This window comes from Xiphophorus maculatus, chromosome 8 (assembly GCF_002775205.1).
Source record: "Xiphophorus maculatus strain JP 163 A chromosome 8, X_maculatus-5.0-male, whole genome shotgun sequence".
Taxonomy (NCBI): Eukaryota; Metazoa; Chordata; class Actinopteri; order Cyprinodontiformes; family Poeciliidae; genus Xiphophorus; species Xiphophorus maculatus.
In genome coordinates, this window is record NC_036450.1 from 13965820 (window position 1) to 13988184 (window position 22365).

Consider the following 22365-nt stretch of genomic DNA (forward strand, 5'->3'; position numbering starts at 1 on the left):
GGAAAAGCTGTAAAGCAGCAAAAACAGAGGAAATTCAGTGGAGAACTGGAAAACACGCAAGGGCCAAAAGAGCATCAGACGAAAAACTAAACTGGACATGACTAAACCAAATTAACATGAAAAAATATTAAATGGAGACAAAGGAATTCAGGAACATGAGTTACAAGCAAAAAAAGTAAAAGAAATACAATGAACTACAGCAACCAGATAAACAAAACAAACCTGCTGGCCTGGAGGTCATATCAGTCAGTTATCTCCCTTTTGCTTTGTGTTGGCTCTGGTCCTTGAGTGGTTACACTCAAAATCAATCCATTTATCAATTTAACAGCCTGATTTATTGTTTCTCTTAAGGACAACAGGACAATAATGCAGTCAAAGATGAATAGCAGACAATGGTTGACTACTCACTAAGCTTAAATCTTGTGAGATTCCCGTAGCATGCTGTAAATGTAATGACACCACAGCATGATATATCTGCATTACAGAGAGGTTATTATACCCATGTCTTAATCTCTGGGTCTCTAAACTCATAAATATAATGGGCTTTTTTATGTGGAGAAATATGTATTAGTGCATAAAACCTATATGAGTGAAATAATGGCCGAGTTCCAGTTACATGCTTTAGCTTCAGGGACCTGATGTCATTTATGGCTGGTACATGCCGACTCAATGTTACGGTCTCCTGTCTTACTGCAACACATGATTAGAATGGAGTCATTATTAATGTCATTAGCAACAACTGAGCCATTATGATAAGTCAAAACATCTTAACTGTTTCCCCAGGAGCCAACTGCAGTGCTCTCTCCTCTTAATAAAAACAGCACAACATTTCACAATTAGATGTTTTCAATTATTTTGCTTGAAAGAGAGATTAGTGCACTGGAGACTTGTGCTGATACTCTCACATGTGTTACTTTAGCAGAAGGGAAAAAAGTGTTAAACAGACATTGTAAAAGCTTATTATTGTCTCCATCCATCAAAGGAAGTAAGTAAGTTATAATGTGTCAGAAACCTTTCTTAATGTCTCAAACAAATTGTTCTTGATTTTGCAGACTTTTAATTTTGATAGTGCTGAAATAGTTGTATGACACTGTTGGAAATCTTTTTTCAACAAGAAAAATTTAGTTTAAACTCTAAAATACCTGGTAAGTTTATCTTCTGTAACTTTTCAACATTCTTTAACCAGAAAAGTGAACTACACTAGAAAAAAATGGTTTGTCTTTGCCACAAAGTCTTTTCCTCTGCACTTTGCAGTTAGAAGCCCCCCCCCCAAAAAAAAAACTATGGAACATATAAATGCAACCATACTGGGTACAAATCAAACCCTTCAAAAACACCAGTTTGTTATCTTCAAAGACAAGACGCCTGCACACACTCCAAAGATCTGAGATTTACTGCAGACAGACTCTGACCCGCTGTTGCAGAGGAATACTGAACTGTCTCTTGACAGCTCCCCAAGTGTCATTTTTCAGTATGAATGAGGTCTGCAGATGGCAAATGGGGTTACCATGCCAACTGATGTTCTCACACTGACGTATTGAATGGGGAGGATGAAGACAAGGGATTGCTCTCAAATTAATTATAAGTTGTTAAATTTCAAGTAAGAGGAGTCTACTTTTAGTGTGCTAAAGAAACACTAGGCAATCATAACACTGATGTTTTTCTACTTAAACAGATAATTTATGAGATATATGTAACGTATCCGATATTTGACGAATCCCCTACCTGCTAAACAGTCTGGATTAAAGGTACATTTCCAAATACACTGGTTAAAATTAGTGACAAACATCTCTATTGTGAGTTGCTAGCTTTTGTTACGGAGGTGTCATCATGCCCTCACATGGTATCAAACTCTCCCTCTTTAGATCTTCTTCATCGGAGCAGAATAAACCTGCAAGTGACATAAATTAAGAGCTCCATCTGCAGCTGACAAGATGAGGCAAATGAACCAATTAAGTTTGGGCAAAATCCCCACTTCCACCTATTGCCAGTGGCAGCCATCATCTCCATCATGATGAAACTGAGGCACTGCAGGGGTTATTAAATACCAGCAGTGGGCCTAAGGGCAGACCTAATAACTCTTTTTAACAAGCCAACAATAGACCTTATTGCTGGAGAATACACACAACTTGAAGCTTATTAATTAAAAGATTTCAATTTAGTGCTTTCTCAAATTCAGATTGCTGATAGGACTGAGAGTTCCTTAAGAAAAAAAAATTCCTTGATCCAACAAATCTGCAGTAGCTAACAGATAAAATACACAAAGGTTTTGATGCTGGCATTTGCATTTAGAAGTCTTCTATTTTCGTCAGGATGTGAAAATAATTGCTGTGGTAGTATCCCGCCATCTGCTGGCAAAAAAGGAATGCAATGCTTTATGAAAATTGGTGTAAAGTCAAAGGAAGAAAACACAATAAAACACAAAGAAAATATAGAAGTGGTACTTCTAATAAAAAGTAGAAAATCAATACTTTAAACAGTCTTTTAGCTGTCCCTACCTCCTCCTGTTGTTTTCCACAAGGCATCAGCTACATCCGGTTGCGTTTCTACGGTAACGGGCCATAGCTTCCTTCCCAGAGGATCATGGGAAACAATTCTAGTTTACGGAGCGGAGGGATTTTCGAAAGATTTCAGCTTTTTCTACGTTATTTCTTGAGATGCCACAGGAACATAGGACGCTCACAAGCCGTTTCATACGGGTTTAGTCGGTGAGTATACCTGCTTTGGTTAAAAATAATCAGGCTCCAATTTTAATGGCGAATTTACCGCCTCCGCTGACCATCAACACATTTGGCTAGGTAGCTAACATGAACGGTTAAATCTGGTTTGTTCGGCTCTTTGTTTTAACTATCAACGCAAACAATAACTCTTCGACGTGCTTAAGTGCAAATTGATTTTATTAATCAATGTTTTATCGGTGTTGGTTTACTCTTTCTCAGTCATTTCTGAAAGAGTGATTAGGAAAGAGAGATGGAGCTGAAGTTGGAGGTTGTTTTGTCATCTAGCATCAAACGGAAGAAACCATGGCCGCGATTCTGCTGGCTTGGACAGGTGATTCGAGTTTTCTGTTGAGAATAAATACAATATTTTCCAATAAGTTAAAGAGAATTTAGCAGAGAACATGACCTTGTGACTTTGCTCCTTAGGAAAAGGAGTCTGTTTTCCTGTTAGATGACAAACGGATCAGTGAGATCAACATGATGTCTGGTCGTACCAAGAAAAAGATGCCTAAACTACATCCTTTGCTCAGCAGTGTGGTGAAAATGACTTCGTCTCGCAATGGTAAGTTTAGTTTGAGCAAGCAAAGAATATATTACTGATATATTGCTATCCAATATTACTGATTCTAATCATTCGTTGCTGTTATCATTTTATCAGGGATGTGGCTGTGTGGACTTCTGGTGTCAGGAGAATTGTTTTTGTGGAACAGAGATAAAGATTTACTGAAGACTGCAACAGCAGTGCCAGAAGTAGTTCAGATAATCAATTCTGCTCAAGGTTGGTGCTGCATAAGACCCTCATATTTAGGCAGAGAGGTGAAATTAAACCAGAAAAGAGTATTGATGTCTAAAATTAAATTAGTTGTTACTAGAATGTGTCATTCTTGTAATAACAACCTACATTATATAGTAAGATACATAGTGCCTGGGAAAATAATTCACACTCCTAGAGCTTTTCCAAATGTTTTCACTTAATTATTGCAATTTGTTGTACTGGGTCTAATTTGAGGGCATTGCAGTTAAGAGGGGAGAATACAAATTGACCATTCCTTTCAGAGTTTTATTTCTAAATCAGTTTCAGAAACATGTAGTGTTTCCTTCTACTTGTGGAAAAGATCAAGGGGTAAATGCTTTTGCAAGGTCCATCATGTTTTAGGTTGGCATCTCATTTACTTAATTTTACAATATTTTTGAGGCCTCTGTGGATTGTACAAGTGCACTTAATAATTAATTCACGGTGAACTTGTTTTTGTTTTCACAGGAAATTCTCTAAAGTTGTGTCTTCAGGTTTCATGCGATGGGATGAGGGTTCTTCTGGCTGTCATTACTGGGCAGGTGTTCCTGTGGGAGTGCACAGAGGGGAGGGATTTTCCAGGCATGCGCGATGGTGCTGTCAAAGGGCGGTGGGCTCATTTACTGCCGCTTGAAGAAACCATTTTGCCGTCTTCAAATGATAAAGAAGCATCCCAGCACATCATCTTTGTAAAGACAGAGGTCCACACTGAGAATTAAATATATCTATCTCTTATTGTGGTCCATGATTCAATTTTGATGCTCCACTCTTATCTTGTATTGCCCTTACACTATGTGTGGTATTCATTTGTTCTAGATTATGGCTGACATTTGCTTATCAGCATTTGTTTTCACCTCTGGAAAGCAGCTTGTTGTCACTATTCTAAAAATTCAGTGGAGCCAAGGTCATATGAGCATGGGGTGAGTAAACAGTGATATTATTATAGTGGTATGCCAGATTTTCGTTTATGATTTAATGAAAGGAGCACGTTTCTCTTTGCAGTTCTGTTGGTTACGGTATACAGTGGGCTAGTAAGACATATCCCATGTCTCATCTGTGCCCACCCTGCCAGTCAGTGAAGTCCAGAGGGGCCTTGGTCCCAGCGTTTTCTCCAGATGGACGCCTGTTGGCCATCGTAGTGAACCAGAGGAAGCCAAAGGTTGAAACCAGGCCTTTCTAATACATTTCTGACTTAATAACTCTTATACCAAAATAATAAGAACAACTCCAAAAAATATGTATGTTGTGTTTTTGAATCCAGGACACACAGGTCCTTTTTGTGAGCACACAGAATTTTGTTTCAATCTCAAGTGACCTGGGAGGATGTGGAAGTAAGAAGCTGGACATCCCATCAAAATATGTCAGGTCAGCATATGGAATTATGTAATAGAATAACTTATGCAAAATTTAACTCTCTGCCATACTATAAACTGTGTTTTTCACACCTACACTGTTATTTTTTTAGTTTGTGTCACAAGTTTACAACATGTTTGTGTTTTTTATGAACCTATCAGGTCCTACTGGGTCAGCAGTGTCAGCTGGTCAGCAGAAGGCCTGTTCTTTGCCTGCGTCTTGAAAAGGGGCTCGCTCTTGGTGTTGGCTCGCCTTGGCGGGCTTCTCACCCTGACGAGCTCTGGTTGCAATGTGGACTTTGGTCCTGCGCACTTCCTGCCCCTGCATCCGCTGGTCACTTACCGGTAGACTTAACTTTGACGCTATTCAATATTTTGCTTGTTATTAAACAACAAACTAAAATGTATTTATTTGAGCCCAAAGTAATTACTGTACAGTTGTTCAGTCACAGTTAAGATATGCCTACATAAGGCATATCTGAAAAGCGTGATATGCCTTATGTATTTATGGACATACATATCATTAACTGAGGGGAAAATGAATACATTCATGCAACACATTTCAGATTTTTACTTGTAAAATGAAAAAGAAACAGATCTTTAATTTTCCTCTAGTATTTTCTATCTCTTATCAGTTATTTTGATGTAAAGTGAGAATGAATGTGTAAAGTTTATGATGACTGTTTCTTCCTTACAGACCACCGCTGCCTGCAGAGAATAGAGAAGCTTCTCTTTCCAGCTCCAGCTTGTCTGTGCGTGACATCCTGAGGCAGCGGTTTTCTGTCACCTGGCATCCGCGGCTTCCATATCTCATTGTGTCCGATGGCTACATGGCTACAGTTATGAAGGTGCAGGACAAACCTTCGCCTGCCCTGTTCCTGAAGGCACTTCTAAAAGAAACCTACGCAGATCTTGAGAAAACCAGCTGCAAATTAGAAAAATCCCAGGTAGTTACGGGTGAAGATTTCCTACAGCTAAGGTGTCTTTTTTTTAATGCAGTATGTCCTTGACTTACTTTCACCATTTGTATCTCTGTTTGCAGGTTCATGTGAAGGTTTGGCTAGAGTCTGTGTCTTGGTTTAATTCAGACAGCAGCCTTGAGGAGGTCAGTGCTGCTGCTACATGTCAGCCCAAAGCGTCAGACTCCACTTATTCAGCGGCAACAGATCCAACCAGGCTGCCGCTTTTCCTTCAGGACCAGCAGACACTGGGTGGCACCAAGGAGCTTCTTGAGAACATGCAGGTATTATGATTTTTTTATAGACAACATATGATTTTTGATTCTATGGAAGAAGGTTGATTTTGATATAGTAGATGTTTTAATGATCTGTTTTGTCGTTCTCTAGGATCTCTTTGAAGAAGACTCTGATTTAGAAGGTCTTACTGCTGGTTCTCATGGGCAGGAGGGAGGCCGTTTGGAGTTCGCCTCCATGTTTGACACTCTCCATGCTGTGGACACTCACAGTGAATTTGGAGTTGATTCAAATTACAAGAGACAACCAGCGAAGAAGAATCGTCTTTGCTCTGAGCTGGGGAAGATTCAGAGGAAGCTTCTCACTGCTTGGGCTTTTGCCATGTCAGTAGGAGATTCAGTTGAACACAGAGTTGCTCTTCTGAAGCATACACTTTGCTGCGTGGTTTGGTTTGCTGCTCTGCTCCACTTGGTCCCCCCAAAAGAAAAAAATAGCCCTGTTTTTGGAAGGTTGCTCCACCTCATAAAAGCTCTCCTTTCGTTCCTTTATTGGGACGGCTCTTCCTCAGGTGGACAGCACTGCTTGGGACTGATGGTGGAGTTCAGTGAACGGATAGTGCGCCTTCTGCTGACCCCTCAGCCCGATGTCCGTCTGACTGGACACTCCCTTGTATCATCTCAAAGTTTGTCCAGAATAATGCAGATCTTACGCCTGATCTCAGATTCTCTTGACCAGACTTATATCTTGGAGCAGAAAACTTTCTGGTCATCTGAGGAGGAGTTTTTATCTTCTCAGCTGCATCTGAGGTGTTCAGATGTTCACCATGTTCCTCTGCTGCAGGATGTGAATGCAGACCCATCTGCCTTTGAACATCAGGCATTACCAGTTCCTCAGCGGCCTTCAAGCAGGTACGCACAGCTTATGCTGTTGAGTTAGCTTTCAAATACCAGATAAAAGATTATTTGAGTTCATGTCTGCCTCAAAAAGTTGACAGTCACTGTCAATGTTTCTGGACAGATTGTTGGGAGTATGGCAGCTTGTGTATGATGTAGCTCAGCGGTATGCAGAGGAGCTGAAGAGGTTTAAAGACTGTGATGGTTTGGAAGAAGAGGAGCAAAAGCTGTCTGTCATCACATCCCAGATCCAGACTGCTCTGCAGGCAACAGGAGAAAATCTGGAAGAGGGTAGATCACTGCTGAGTTACCAAGGTAACTTGCGTGGAAGCTTTTGATTGTGTATATAAGCTTTGCACTTTTAAAAATTATGTAAATGTTGATGCAAATATTTAAATTTACTTATTATTCTTTTAGGTGAGCACCTTTTCCTCTGTGGCTTGTACTCTCAAAGTACCCAGATGTTACGGTTACAGATCTGTCAAGAGGCCAGTAAAGGTAAGGACTATAGCTTCGGTTTAAGGATTAACCATTTATTCTAAAAGGCCATTTTAAGTTTAAATAATTTCATGATTCTTTCTCTTAGGCGGCAACCGTAGTGTCTTCCAGGAGACGCGCCTTTGTCTGGCTCTACTGTATAGTCTGCTATCTCAGTACCAGCTCAGGGAAGCCCAGGAATTTGGGGACCACATGGCCCAACTGATTTTGTTAAGAGCTGGAAACCGGACTGACAACTTCACTTGCATTTCAGGTCAGATCTAAATAAAAGTAGCTTCATAGTCTTAGGCCCTGCATACATGCACCTGGGTCTTTTTAAAAATAAAACTCTCCGCCACATCGTTCAAAAAAATAATACAGTAAATCCAGGATAGGTTTCAGAAAAGGTTTCATCCTCACGACAAGGCACAAATACGTCACTGAATGTTGTTTTAAATATGGCAAATACATAGGATGCAGTGTATCACATAGCTAAAACCTATGTCAGCCAGTCAGATCGCTTCAAAACAATCACAACTTCCTGTTAGGAACTAAACATGGTGCCAGGAGGTTCCTTTGTGTGGACATGTAAGTATACATATAAAGAAGAATATAAAGTTAATAAAAACAAGTCAAGGGCGATTGAGAATCATGTCAAATGTGGCTATGCTGGCGCACTATTTGTTGCAGAATGTGACAAATAGTTACATTCTGCAACAAATATTAGAATGTATGTGTAGGACACTAACTCTCCACGTTCCCATGTATACATGTAAACACAAAGTCTCCACTTTCGTCTGAGTTTTTATAAATAATCGTTTTTAGTGACATTAAACAAAGTTTTCGTGCGCATCAAAGGCTAAAACACAAAAATTTGTTTTCCCAGACATCTGGCTGTGTGGACGAGGCCTTAATGTGTAACCTGTCCATATTGTAGACACCATCAAATTAGTTTTTCTAGTTATACTGTGATACTGTGTGAAAGAAGTCTAAGTTAGAGGAAAATAAACTTTATTTTTCTTTCCTTGGCTTTGTGCGCTGAAACAGATCCTCTCCCTTGCCCCTGGTTGCCGATTGATCTTCCCAGTGATGCCGCCTGTGCAGTAATTCAGGCCCTCGGACGTTTCATGGCCGCTTACTTCACCAACCAGCCGCTCTTCATTCTGCCTGCTCATAATGTGGCTATCCTGCCTCCACTACACCTACCCCTCGGTGTGTTTCTGAAAGTTTAATAGATTCTTTATGAATGTTGCGGCATGGTGATACCTTGATTCTTCTTCAGCCTCGAGTATCGGCCGCTTGGTGTCCCTGTTCCAAGAAGAAGTGGCTAAAGCAGTTCGACAGCAACACCTGTCGGAGGTTTGGACGGTGGACTACGCTCAGGACTTGCTTCTGCTGGGGGGTCTCCTGCCTGAGGCTGTGTGGTTGGCGTCTCATCTGGGCGACTGGAAAACTGCAGTGACTCTAAGCTTGGCATATACCACTTATTGTGCAAAACATTTTGACTTTAATCAGTAAGTTTAAAAGCACCAATTGTGCAAATAAATACGTATGGATGAAATTATCATATTTCTGTCAGAAAACATTCAGATTTTGACTTTGTGACAGGATCAGAAGGAGAGATTTTCTCCTGCCAGAAGAGTTACAGCCAGAAAGCATTTTTCAGTCTGAACTGAGGGATCTTCTTGGCAGCAAAACCAATTTACGAGAGTGGACAGATAAAGACGGGAATGACAGCTTTACAGGTTGGAAAAAAACTATTATTAGATAAAAGAGCTCTGTAGGGCTAAATGTTTTTAGTTTACATTGGTATTTTTTCCACATTTTTTAAGATCCGATGGAAGGAGAAGACTGGGAGGTTTTACAGGCTTCTGTTCACGAGATTCTGAAAGCTTCAGCCATGGCAGGAGTGAATGTCATGTCATTTCCTTTGTCGACCTTGCTGGACAAGGTTAAAGACATGTGCTTGTTAATGCCTACATTGGTCCCCTATGAAGTGTACCTACCTTCACCCCCTCTGTATTGCCCACAGCCTTCTCCAAACACACAGGTACAGTACTGAAAATGTCTAGTTTTACTTTTAGTTAGTTCACAATGTTCAATATTCAAACTCAAAAATTCATACACTGTGAGCTTTTTTCATGTCACACCCACATGTTTTATCGTATGACAGAGCAATACAAGAAAAAGCACAATTGTGAAGTGAAAGTAAAATGATAAATCTCCTTGGTCTTCTGTTGATCTATCACTTAGTATCCTTAAAATAAGTTCCAGTTAGTGGTTGTAATGGGAGAAATTGTGAAAAAGCTCAAGGAGTTTAGAGGGTCTATACATGTAACAAGGTTAGACATCGGATGTTTTATTTTCAGGACCAAATGTGTGAAATGGGGCCATTTGCTGAACTTGTTTGTCGTCACAAAGTCTCTGGAGTTCTCCAAAGATTACTCTTGCTTCTGAGATCTGCCCATTGTTGCCGTCCTGCTGCACAATGGTACATCAGTTGCCTGCGGCGTGCTAGACACATCCTGCACAAGGTGAGTCTCTAAAAGCTTTGGTTTATTGTTATGTGGTTAAAAACAGACATTAAGTAGTTCTCAGTTTCAGTTTTCCTTTATTTTTTCTTGAGATAAATAAGGAGGTTGATTAGTTGCTTATTCTTCACAATCTTTTAACTTATAAAAAAACAACAAAAAAAAAACAAATCCTAAATATTGCCAGAAGCCAATTTTTAATGTTTTTTATATATTAAATTGCTAAAATATCTGGCATTGTCTGCAGATCAAGAAGAAGTATTCCTATCCATCAGCTGCTCAGGAGGAGAAAACTTTTACTGAGGGACTGATGAAGTTGATTAGCCGTTCTGGATTCTTCAGACGGGACTCTAATAAAGACCTGGACCCTGATACCATCCAAACAATCAGTAATACAGCTACATTGAAGGGAATTGAATCAGAATAGCTTAATATCACCTTAATCATTATTTATTTTCCATAAGTTTGTTTCAGAGAGCTATGCGCTTTATGCTGGATGCTTCATGTCAGGGATCAGCTCTCCCTTCACTGCAGGAAGTATCAGGCTGCCAGACAACGTGACGGAGAGGAAGCGGTATTACAACAATGTCACCTATAGAACATACTTGTTAAATTTGTCCTTACTGCTGATGGAATGTGCACGTTTGTCTTTTAGATCCCAGAGGATTCACCAGGAAATTCAGCCAATGTTACCGCTCTTCACTGGGCTTGTCGTCTTCTGCCTTTCTCTCACTTCCTCAGTGAAGAGGAGGTCCTTCAGGACATAATACTCAGTCTTCTGTCTGAGCTACCTCCTGTCTCCTTGGTAATGTGTTCTAATTCTGTTATACCTATAAGAGCAAAAAAAGGACTGATTTTGAGTTAGGACATTTGTTATCCTTGGTTCTTCTTGCCTGTAGGTGGCAGACACGCTGGTTCGAGCCTTTCCACAGGAGGAAGAGTCTGTCAGGGTGTCTTTAAGAGAGAAGTATAAGTTACTCCTGCAGAGACTTGGCCAGTGCAACCTTCTCGGTACAAATGCTTCCTTAAAAGGCTGTAGGCAGGTTTTAAATAATGAATATATCTAACTAGCTGTAGCTGTCATACATAAGTCTTGTTTATCTGACAAAAGCATTTATTTAGCAATTAAAAGCTGGGAATTTAAAAGCATATTGGAGCAATGTGAAAGGTTGACTATGACTAAATGATGTTTGTGTGAAATGGAGCCAAATGATTCCCCTTTTCATGTTTCCTTTTATTTTTCAGGAGAAGGGGGAGAAGACAGGGAAGAGTCGATGATGATTTTTATTCAAGATAGAAAAAGACACAGGAGGAAACATTTGGCACGATTGCAGAGGCACTTGGCCCCGCCTGTGCTCCATCTGTGGGAGAAAGTAGAGGAACAGGAGGACAGAGGGGGGCGAACTGACATGGCCACATCAGGGCAGCTGTCCTTGGGGACAACTGTGGGGACCAGCACTGTGACCGAGTTTAACCAGCCAGTGTGCGGCGATGCAGACACAGCAGTGAATACATCTGAGAGAATCTCAACTAAACAGCACCGTGCAGCCGTGAGCAGGTAGGAGAAGTGAAGGAGACAGAAACGCTGCCATTATCTGTTTTTTGTTGGTTTTATTATTCTATTTTGACTTCTTAGCAGCAAGAAAGATAGACAGAAGATGACATCTAAGACGGACAGTGTCCTTAAAGAAAACACCAATATAAGTGGAGAGAGAGAAAAGGAGCAGCTTTCTTTGCCAGCAATCGGCTCCTGGGAGTTTGAGCTGGAAGACGAGGAGTATTTAAATTTCCTGGAGCTTTTCCTTGGCTACGTCCTAGAGAAGGACGCTGCTGGTGGGATGGACTGTGGCGATGAGATCCCTTTGCTGAAAGGCTTCTGCTCTCAACTACGGGAGAAGGAGTTGCATTCTCTAACATTTGATGTAGTCTCAAGTATACATCGTCGTCAAAGAGGCGGGCACCTTCTAGAGAGGAAACACTTGGGGAAGCCCCCATCGGTGTTCAGAGCAGGCTGTTGCTACAAACCTATGAAACAAGATGGGATGCTTGAACCGCAGACTTCTTCCGTTTGGAGTGAAACTCCCGTTTTCAGGAGCAGCCTTTCTGTCGAGCGGAGAACTGAGAAGCAGAAAGGTTTGTTTGGCCACCGGCAACAAAACGTCTCTTCAGCAAGACTAAAGGAAGCCAGTGTTGGCTCTGAAACCAGTTTTGTCCAGAATGCCTTGCTCACTGAAAACCCTTCCCCTGGCTTCTCATCATCTGTTGAAGTTGTGACTGACTTACAGCAAGGCCTGGATCCGGAGTTAGAGGCCCGGTTTCCAGAGCTGGGCAGGTTGCTCGAGTGGATGGTGCGTTGGGCCGATAGAAGGATACTATTGGGGCATCATGGTAACAAGAAGAAAGACATGGCAGATGAACAAAATGATGGAGTTGTGATTCGTGTAAAAACCGCAGCACCTGCTATCCTTACCTCTTTAAGTTTGTTGGAGCACAGGTATGCTGCTCAACCCCAAACTGAGCACTACACCTCCTACAGCCAAGTTCCGGAAATGCAATGGGCTTTTCCCCCTGTGCTGCTTTCGGGCGTTGAACGGAAGACGGAGAGAGAGAGCAGCATTGATACTGGTTACCCTGGATCCACCAACACTCCTATCACTGGTCCGGATCATAATCGGCAGCGAGGAGAGGCTACTCCGTGAGTACGACATGTTAGCAAACCAGTTCTGATGTGGCACAGGGCTTTTTAGATGCCGAATATTCAGAATATTGGTTCCTTGATCACATCTGGTTACAAAATTCACTATGTGTGTCTTGTGCAGCTGTTTTTTTTAATTCTTATTCTTATTTATAGATTTGAAACATTTGGGAAATAAAATATATACCAGCATTGTATATGATTTTAATCAGTTTTCATCCTTTTGACTGACAACCTTTTTCCACAACAAGATTAATCGACTGCATTGCATTTATTTGTATCTGAATCCCAGTTGTGCCGCATTTTGCTTTGTGAAAAAACTGTAAAGAATTATATAATAAAACATTTTTATGGCACAAAAAATTGGCTATGAAAGCCACATTTTGTGGTTTTAACAACTTCACAGAGCGAAGGTTTTTATTGATCCAAAACACAAAAGAACAATAAAATTAAGTACTTACCATTACCTATAATAATATTTATCACTTTTTTTATAAGTATCAGCACATAATTTAACAACTAGTACAACTCTTAATAAAAAAATCTATTCTGTTTGTTATTTTGTATATTAGCAAAACAGCACCTTCTAATTTTTGCAAGATTTATTCTCTGTTCTTTTTTCAGTTCTGTCTCAGATGAACAAAAGGAACCGATGTTTCCGGCTGATGAGGTTCAGCTCAGCTTTGATTCTCGACAGAGAGAGCCACATTCCCCACAGCAGACCTTTGATGACTTGGATGTAACACCTGAAAGAGAAGGTTTGTTAAAACACGAGACAATAATATAGCCGTGTGCTTTTTATTGTCACTGGAAATATTTATTTGAGTGCCTTTAAATTTGCAGACAGAAGCGGAAACAGCAAGAGCGTCGAAGTGTTACTTTCTGATTCCATTCAAGATACCTCTAAAGATGTCTGCTCACCTGAAATGGTGATTATTGCTTGTTAATATTGGTCATAATCATTTTTCACTCTGTTCCTACAACAGAGATCATTGTGGTATTTTGTTTCTCTCAGAGTTTAAAGCTTGAAGACCTCGACTACTCAGTGTCTGGTTCATCGTCCCAGTAAGTTTCAAATGCAATTTTACATGGTGCAAAGAAGTCTGGAAAAGGACTGAATTTAACTCAGACATTTTTAGTATGGGTTAAAAGAAAGAGGAGAAATGGAGCATGATCATTTTTCTATTCCAGGCTCTATTCATTTTCTTTTGGTCTATTATTGTTTAAATATATTCTTCCTTCCTTGCTGATTGATTGTTGATTTGAATTTGTAATGTGGCAAAGTCTTACAACTTGCATATTTCATCCTTCTCATGTCATTGTCAAATATTACTTTAGTCTACAAATTAGTTGAAACGCACATCTTCTACAGTGGCAATTGCAGAGGATAATAAAACATAAACTTTGATTATGCTTTTCTAATTTATAGATTAATGAAGTGGACGTAGACATTGCAAACCTGCTGAAACTGAATAATCATTTTTGTTGTCGTGGTATTTTTCCCCCCACAGATATCCTCCTGTTAATTCAGAACCTGCTCCTTCAGCCATCCACCCTAAACCTCCTCCTCCTGCCGAATCTTCTGATTTGGGTGGCGTTCTGCTCCCCAACCCTGCTGCTGATCAGCCACAAATCTCCACAGCTGGGGCGCCCCCTGCTGATTTTACAACGTCTACTCTGCCTTTGATAACTTCCACAATGAGACAGCGTCTGGGTGAAGACTTATTCAGATTAGTTCAGGTAATGAAAGGTTGAACTGAAGGTAAGATGTGGGGCTACATAAATGTAGTAAAATCTCTATACTGACGACACCTGTCCTGTTTTTGCAGCACATCAACTACATGAGTCTTAACGAGGTTTTAGGAGCTACGTTTTCCAGTTTCCAGATGGCCCAGCAGAACTCCTTACAGCTTAATATGAATTTATCTTCTGCTACTAGAATAAACCCTGAGCCAAATGCTTTTCCAGTTCAAACTTCTTCCACTGCTGTGCCACAGACACAGAGCTGTGTGCCAAAACCAGAATCTAATGAACCCCAGTTGAATCCGATTGGGTCGTATCATTTTGCAGCCCAGCCTGTCGTGCAAGGAACAGGACTCGGTCTGCATCACATTAACCAAAGCCAACACACCAGAACCAATAGTGTAGGTGTAGCTTTTTAGGTATTCTTTAGATTGTACATTCTGAGTTTTTGTCTCTGATTCTAAGCTGCAGTCACACACTCGTTGTTTTGGTTTTCAGGAGATGCAGCCCCTCTCTGTCCAAGCAGAATCACCACAAACTCAGCAAACGGGGAAGAGGAGACTGATCCCGTCTTCAGACGGTCTCCTGGCCACTACTGATAGGAGTCACGCTGTTCAACACCAACCGTATGACAGCAGTGTACACACTGGCTCTGCTGCACAGATGTCGGGTCTGAAGTTACTTAAGCTTCATCACTTTGCTATGGCAGAATACAGTGCCCGACACTATGCCGCTCAACATGCACAGGCTCCTCATGCACAGGCTCCTCACAGGGCAAACCTTAAGTCCAATCAGCCCAAGGCCACACACTATGATCAATCCACTTGGAAAAAGAAAGGTGGAGAGCAAAGAAATGGGTTTTCTGTTCAAACTAAGCATCTCCTATTTAATCCTGCACACGATCCAACTCTGAGGAGCTCTCACTTGCTGATGGGGCCGACAGGACAGTTCTTTGGTCAAGCGTTCCCTCTACATCCTGCTGCTTTTCCGACTCAAAAACCTGCACCAATGCAGGGCCTTCGTCTGTTGCAGTTACGTGATACTCCGCCTAGCAGCTTTAACTTCCCTAAACTGATTACAGCAATACCTGCTTTTATTTCAACTCCAATGACAGAAGTTCCAATAATTAAGCTTTTACACATTGAGTCTGGACCCAAAATGGTGAGCAGTTCTGACATTCTTCAAGGTTTTAAGCTTGATCAGAACCAAACTTTGTAAACCTAAGTGTTTTATGCATATCTTTCACGACTACAGGTGGCACCCCAGAATATTCCTTCAAAACAGAAGGCTCGTCTTACGATGGAGTTGACTGCTACAAAAAAATTGAGACAGGATCAGCTGCAGATACCAAGACCAGATCACTCTGATGAAGGCAATAGAAATCTAACCAGCACCCCCTGCTTGAGTTCAGCTAAAAGGTAATCAAATATAAGCTTTTATAGCTGTTTGCTTTCTTTTACTCTTTTTGCATTTATACTCTACAGGCAGAAGAGAAGAGAGGAAAAGCGAATGAACATTGAAGTCTCATTCCGTCCAAATGACTCCATCATCCCAACAAAAGAGGTAGAAGGAGTCAACAATAACTTGAGCAGAATTTAGAAATACCTGTGGTAGCTATGCATACATTATCTTTGTCTCAATATAATTTTAGGCAGCACAAGTCCTTGAAAGTGAAGATCCTACAGTTGCTGAAGAGATCAAACCTGCACAGGATGTGACAGGTGATTACACAACAAAGAACACTTTTCTGCTTAAACCAATACCTTGGTGCCTGTTTCCAGTACCGTTAAACCCCCTGTCTGTACATTTGTTCATCTATTTTCCTTTAATATTGATGTTCTTCCTTCTATCCTGTTAGTCCTCCTTCCATCTATCCATCTGTCTGTCCATCCATCCTTCCAACCAGTCTCTGATTTTTGCATGTTCCATATTTACAACATGACCAATATCTGCCTTAGATTCTTGAGAAACTTTTCTATTTCTACTGAAAAAACAGACTAAGAACTCTAGAAATTAAAATTAGGAGCAATATAGATTTTTGACATGAAAAGTGTGTGGGGACTCTACCTCTGTATATTTAGTTAAGAAAAAGATTTACGTTTTTACAAACTGAACTTAAATACGCGTGAACCAAATTTTATTGTATCTGTCATCTGAGAATTTTGTTTTCTATTTTAAATCTTATTTATTTTCTGGTCATTTAATCCCAGGCTCCTCAGACCATTTGCTGACCGGTCAGAGATTATTAGACAAAGTTTTCTCCACTTCTGCTGAACTCCATGCCTTTGCTTCTACAAGGAAACGTCCTCCAGAGTGTCACGATGCTTTCACCAACACAGATCCAGGTGATTTTCAGATATAACATGGAAATTTCATGTACCGTAATCAAGTTCCTACTGATTCAGAAATACCAAAAGTTAAACTAAGTTAAGTTGGATTTAATATATTCTATATATTACCGGTATATGTAATATTATGTATTAATTCAAAATGCCAAATTGTTTAGACTACAATTTATCAATATTACGAATGTAAACTTGTTCTTTCAGCTTTTACTCCCACACTTGAGAACAAATCTATTTCTGTCCAGACATCTACAATGACTAGCAGCCCAAAAAGTAAGCTAATGTGGGATTATGCACAACTTTAATGTTTTTTAGTGGATAGAATTAAAAATTCGGCTTACGTGAGTGTTTTTTCAATCTAGTGCAAAGTCCATGCAATTTCCCAGAAGTTCCTGTTCAAGTGGAGAACCAGCAGAAATCAGAGATGTTTCTGGTAAGTTTCCTCTCAAACAATACATATATATTAATCTTTTCTCATTGAATTCTGACAAAAAGCTGTAAATTTTACACTTTTTTGTCGCTGTTATTTGTTAGGATCTTGGTGGACGCCAGTTCATAAGTGTCTTGGATCTGGAAGATGTGAGGCAGTCTGAAGATTTGCTGCCATGTCCTGACTCAGAAGCAGCAGATATTTCTTCTTCACCAACTTCTGCTCCGCTCCATGTTCTTGCCACCTCTGTCATCAGCTCAGCTACTGAAGCTGAGGCACAATTCTCAGTTCCAGTCACAAACAATCTTCAGGAGCCCAGAACTACCGCAGGTTTCTTGCAAATTTTACAGCTGCAACAACACTCATATCCCTGAACATTTTGTCACATAGCAGCTACAAACATCTTTGTAATTTACTGGGATTTTCAGCGATAGAACAACACAAATTAGTGTGTAATTCTGAAGCTATGTGCTTTTCAAAATTTTTTTCAAAAAGAAAAATGTGGTGAGTATTTGTATTTGCCCCCCTGTACTCTAATAGATTTTTTTTTAGCATGAAAAGGACAGCTGATCACGCTTAATGGGAATATGAATGGAGCTAAACAATACTCCATAGAAAGTACTTTAAGTAAACCTCTTCAAGAGTGCAGAGGTCTTGAGATTGGGCAGAGGTTCACTTTCTAGCCCCACAATTGTCCTAAACATACAGTCAGGGCCACATTTGAAAGGTTTGGATCATAGCCTTTTCATGTGTCCAAATGATCCAAGGTTCAGAGTTAAATCCAATTAAGTCTTATTTGTAATAAGTTTTTTCCTTCTGCTCCACAATTAGAGGCTACTTTGTGTTGTTAATCTATCAGATAAAATGCCAATAAAATACTTTGAAATTGTGGTTGCAAAATCACAGAATCTGCTCAATGGACATGAACACTTTTTGTTTGTCTACCCAATGTGTCTTAAAACTGAATTTCTTACTGTTTAATCTGTTTTTTTTTTTCTCACAAAAATCTGATACCACAGAAGTCCTTGAGGTGTCTCTTTCATTCAGTTCCTCCCAGCCCGCTAGAGTTGCAGAGAGAATCATCTTACAAGATGATGCGTTGGAGGATTCATCTGCATCTGAAATCTGTCGAGTCATAAAGGCGCAGAGCCTCGTGCCTGACAGAGCTCCTTCAGCGCCTGCCACAGCCTGGTTCTCCTCTCGCCTGTCAGATATGGACTCTCAGTTGGCCGCTTTACAGAACATTGCAGATAATCTTGAGAAGGACTTTTCCAATTCAAGAATGGTACATAAGGATGTTTTGTAGAAGCTGCCTAGAGTTTTCTTAAACATTTATAAATTGTCTTGCATAGGCTGCTTTTGTTTTGTGAAACTGTCCGCTTAATTGTTCTGTTTCTATTTGTGTGTGTGTAGCTGGTAAACACAATTGAAAAGCTCTCCTTAGACAGGGAGTCTGATCCAAAAGCCACCATGGGAGTAAAAAAAAGCGTCAGACTCTCTGTTCCACTCAAAGGTTGGATCAGAATCTTTTTACTTGTAATAGAAGTTACTTCTCCATCGCTTATTCAATTTACATTATTGTGATTTTAAAATAAATTTAGCAAATCTATAAAGCTTTTATTATTCCCAACAGCTCCAGATCCAGACTCTTTACGTGCATTGAAGAAATGTGATGAGATCAAAGAACAGGAAGAGGAACTTGTGCTTCATGACGACTCTGGGAGTTCTGCAATAAAACCGTCGCGTCACTATTCAACCTCTCTTTTCAGTCAGAGTAGTGGTCCATCCTATCTTCAAGCTCCAGGTTGAAATGCAGCTTATTTAAACAACTTTGTTGTCTTCCCTGATAAACTTGTGTTACTCCATTAGTCTCATCAGATGGATTTGGGGAAAACTGATGGTTGTTTTTAACTGTGATCTGTCAAGATGACAAGTTGTAGGGTTGGATCTTTTACTGACATCAGACTTTATTGTTTTAATGCAATTATGTGTCATTTCAGGGATCTGTTTAAAAAAAATAACTGTAATTTTTCATCCAAAGGAAAAAAAGAGCACTTCCATGAAACCTACGATATATCTAATGAGTAAGTTTATCTAGATGTGGAGTCTTAAAACTCGTAAAACATCCTTTTTTTAAAACTGTGTTTTGTATTTCTCAACATGTAGAGGGGCAGATGGGACTCTGAGTCAGACTGGGTTATCCGACACCATGGAAATCTTAGACGACTTGGTCAAGGGAGGCTACTTATCTCCCTCTGACTGGGATTTGGATCACTCTCAGACTTCACACCAGAACAGGTACAAATATTTACATTTTTTGTAATATTTTAAATGGGGATACTCACCCATCTGACAAATAATATGGCGCTCAGGAGGCAGGACCAGAGGGAACATACCTGGACATTAGAGAAAAAGATGCTTCCTGAGGAGGAGAGGAAGGAGCTGGAAGGAGCCGTCAGGAGGCAGGACCAGCGGGAACATAGCTGGGCATTACAGAAAAAGAGGCTTCCTGCAGAGGAGAGGAAGGAGCTGGAAGGAGCCATTGGGAGGCAGGACCAGAGGGAACATGGCTGGGCATTACAGAAAAAGAGGCTTCCTGAGGAGGAGAGGAAGGAGCTGGAAGGAGCCGTCAGGAGCCAGGACCAGCGGGAACATAGCTGGGCATTACAGAAAAGGAGGCTTCCTGAGGAGGAGAGGAAGGAGCTGGAAGGAGCCGTCAGGAGCCAGGACCAGCGGGAACATAGCTGGGCATTACAGAAAAGGACGCTTCCTGAGGAGGAGAGGAAGGAGCTGAGGATTTGGATGAGACGGAAACAAAGGGAAAGATTGACTGCTTATAAAAAGCACAGACAGAGCCTGAGGGACAGGGAGCGTAAACCGTTCTGTGGCTCTTCAGTAGAGGTGGGAGATGTTTTTTTCTGGATGTCATATTCCAGTTTGCTATGAACAATACCTTTGTTTGCAATAACGTCTGCATTACTACTCCCCAACTTTCCATAGCATTTTCCAAACAGAAAAACAGAAAGCATATGGGGTAGCAGAGAGGAAAAAGAAAAGTAGGTACCCCTGTACTTTGAGCCACATGAGAACATGCTTGCCTTTATAAACTGTACTGTCTACTTTCTTATTAGGTTAATGCTTCTTAATCAGTACTTTCGAAGAACAGAAGAGGCCTGCCAGTTGGCCAATGACTTTCTCACTTCTCGTGTTACCGGTTCAAGTTCCTCCCAGACTTGTGAAGGTCCATTTCTCTACAGCCCCTGGTTGAGTTCGGATCCACCTCTTGGCCACCCTTTTAGGTATCCTAGGCTAAGAAATAAATCTAGCATCTGAAGTCTTTAAACAGTAATTAAGGTAGATTAATAGCATTCCATCTAAAAACAAAGATCCCAACCTTCCTGGAAGTTAAGATTTTGTTAAAAATTAGAAAATTGTCAAGAGAAAGTTTGTTAAACAAAAGTAATGCCATGAAAAGTGATATTTACCTGTTGAGTTCAAAGTTCACTCCACTCGATAAACAAAATTGATGTAGATTCCACCACGTTGCTGTAGTCTGCTTGCCATTTTCTTTAAGTGATGACTCTGGGGATGTGCCTGAGTAAATCAGCTAATAATTTTCTGCGCAGTTGGGAACAATAAATTGTTTTTATACCATTGAACTTCCAGCCCGAGAAGATCAGTTTTTAGGCACACCAACATTTGAGATAAGAGTATCTTATTTTGTAGACAAGACTGTTATGTAGTCTGGTAATAAGTGTAGTATTTTTTTCTTGCAGGCCTTTCAACGTATCAGCCACTGACAAAAAAAGTCCCACGTCTCAGACAGGAAGTTTCCCTTCTCAGTTACGTTATTCTGCAGAGAGTGAATATTCGTATGATCTCCGCAGAAGACTGAGTCTTCGTCGACCAGGTATTATCACCCATTGTAATATGATACATACAGTGCTGTGGTGGGATTTTGTTTCAGGGATGAAGGTGAGAACTAAAGACTCAAAATGTACATGGACCTGAGTGTACTGCTAGCTGTTATAGTGCATTATGGGCTATGTAGTATGATGATATTGCACAGTATAAAACTGAGTGGTGGGCCGTTAATAAAAAAATGTGGTTAATTTGTAGGCTGGTTGGGCTCCACCATCCTTGACATAGTTGCTCTAAGGTGTCACACGTTTTCACAACATTTTTCATGTTTATTTTTCTTACTTCCATAAAAATGACTTATATTTATCTTACATTCTCTTGTTTCAGTAATTTTTAATCCAGCGGACCAACTATCTCAGGTAACGAGGGGTGGTATGCTCAGCAACATCAAGAGCCAATCCAAACTCTACGCAGCCAGCCAGAGTCAGGCACAGCAAGTAGGATTACGGAAAAAAACTGAGTTCAACAACAATTTCTCACGTGGAGCTGCTTTACAAAGAGGGAACCTGAAGGAACACAGACAAGTGAAGGAGCCTGAAGTGAGGAAGCATTCAGAATTTACCAGACCGAAGGCTGTGGAGGATTATACCTCTGTAAAAGTCACATTTTTCTAAAAATAACCTATTTGAATCTTTCCACTGTAGCGAGAAAAACTGAAATATAACTTTGGTTCCTCAATTATGATTATTTTGTGGCTGTTTTTTTAGGTGGCTGGGATTTTACATGGGGAGGACGGTGCAGTCGCAGATGGCGTTTCAGAGATGGACTGGCTGGATAATCTCTCTGACAGCGCAGGAAGCAGCCTAAGCAGAATAGACTGGACTGCCATTGAAAGGATGGTGGCTGAAGAAGATGGTTAATGTTAAAAATAATTATTATTATTATTATAAAAAACAACTGTACAGTAAAATAGGTTGTAAGGTACCAGAAGTGCCTAATGGATACATTGTACAAACTGAAATATAAAATGGTAGATTTTTTTCTTAAAAACTTTTTTAGTCTGACATTTGTTCCTATTTATATTTGTAATGTCTTCAGGTGGTATTTTATATTTCTATATTTATAGCCTTGTATTTTATAGCCACCTTGACTGTTTTAAACAGCTTCTTGTATTTTTCACTTTAAACCTGTGATTTAAATAAAGTACTTTAATGATAAGTCCTTTTAACTGAGTCCCATACTTTCATTTTTTATGTATAATTCAGTATTACATCAGTATATTATTACACAAAAAATGCAGTATTGAAAAATATTAATCTAAATTAAAATCCC

The 22365-nt window shown here is 40.2% G+C and overlaps 1 protein-coding gene across 3 annotated transcripts; it reads left to right on the forward strand.

Moving 5' to 3' along the window:
* Positions 1-2571: 2571 nt before the first annotated feature.
* On the forward strand, positions 2572-22261 carry c8h5orf42 (chromosome 8 C5orf42 homolog). Of its 3 annotated transcripts, none has more exons than XM_023338153.1 (50): positions 2572-2708; positions 2940-3051; positions 3147-3282; positions 3379-3498; positions 3982-4214; positions 4330-4433; positions 4516-4672; positions 4775-4878; positions 5028-5210; positions 5563-5812; positions 5908-6108; positions 6212-6966; positions 7076-7266; positions 7369-7449; positions 7538-7702; positions 8476-8640; positions 8711-8942; positions 9037-9173; positions 9261-9478; positions 9798-9962; positions 10207-10348; positions 10424-10533; positions 10615-10764; positions 10859-10970; positions 11205-11517; positions 11596-12654; positions 13279-13412; positions 13498-13583; positions 13670-13719; positions 14166-14394; positions 14484-14798; positions 14896-15558; positions 15652-15815; positions 15882-15960; positions 16049-16118; positions 16608-16742; positions 16947-17015; positions 17105-17175; positions 17277-17502; positions 18192-18457; positions 18586-18685; positions 18806-18976; positions 19214-19256; positions 19339-19470; positions 19545-20073; positions 20173-20228; positions 20304-20471; positions 20949-21082; positions 21421-21686; positions 21801-22261. In XM_023338153.1, the coding sequence occupies exons 2-50, from the start codon at positions 2971-2973 to the stop codon at positions 21951-21953; spliced, it is 9873 nt and encodes a 3290-aa protein (XP_023193921.1). In that variant the 5' UTR covers positions 2572-2708; positions 2940-2970; the 3' UTR covers positions 21954-22261. The 3 variants fall into 3 exon arrangements, with proteins under 3 accessions (XP_023193921.1, XP_023193923.1, XP_023193922.1); XM_023338155.1 differs by having other exon boundaries at positions 21421-21632; XM_023338154.1 differs by having other exon boundaries at positions 11599-12654.
* The last annotated feature ends 104 nt before the right edge of the window (positions 22262-22365 follow it).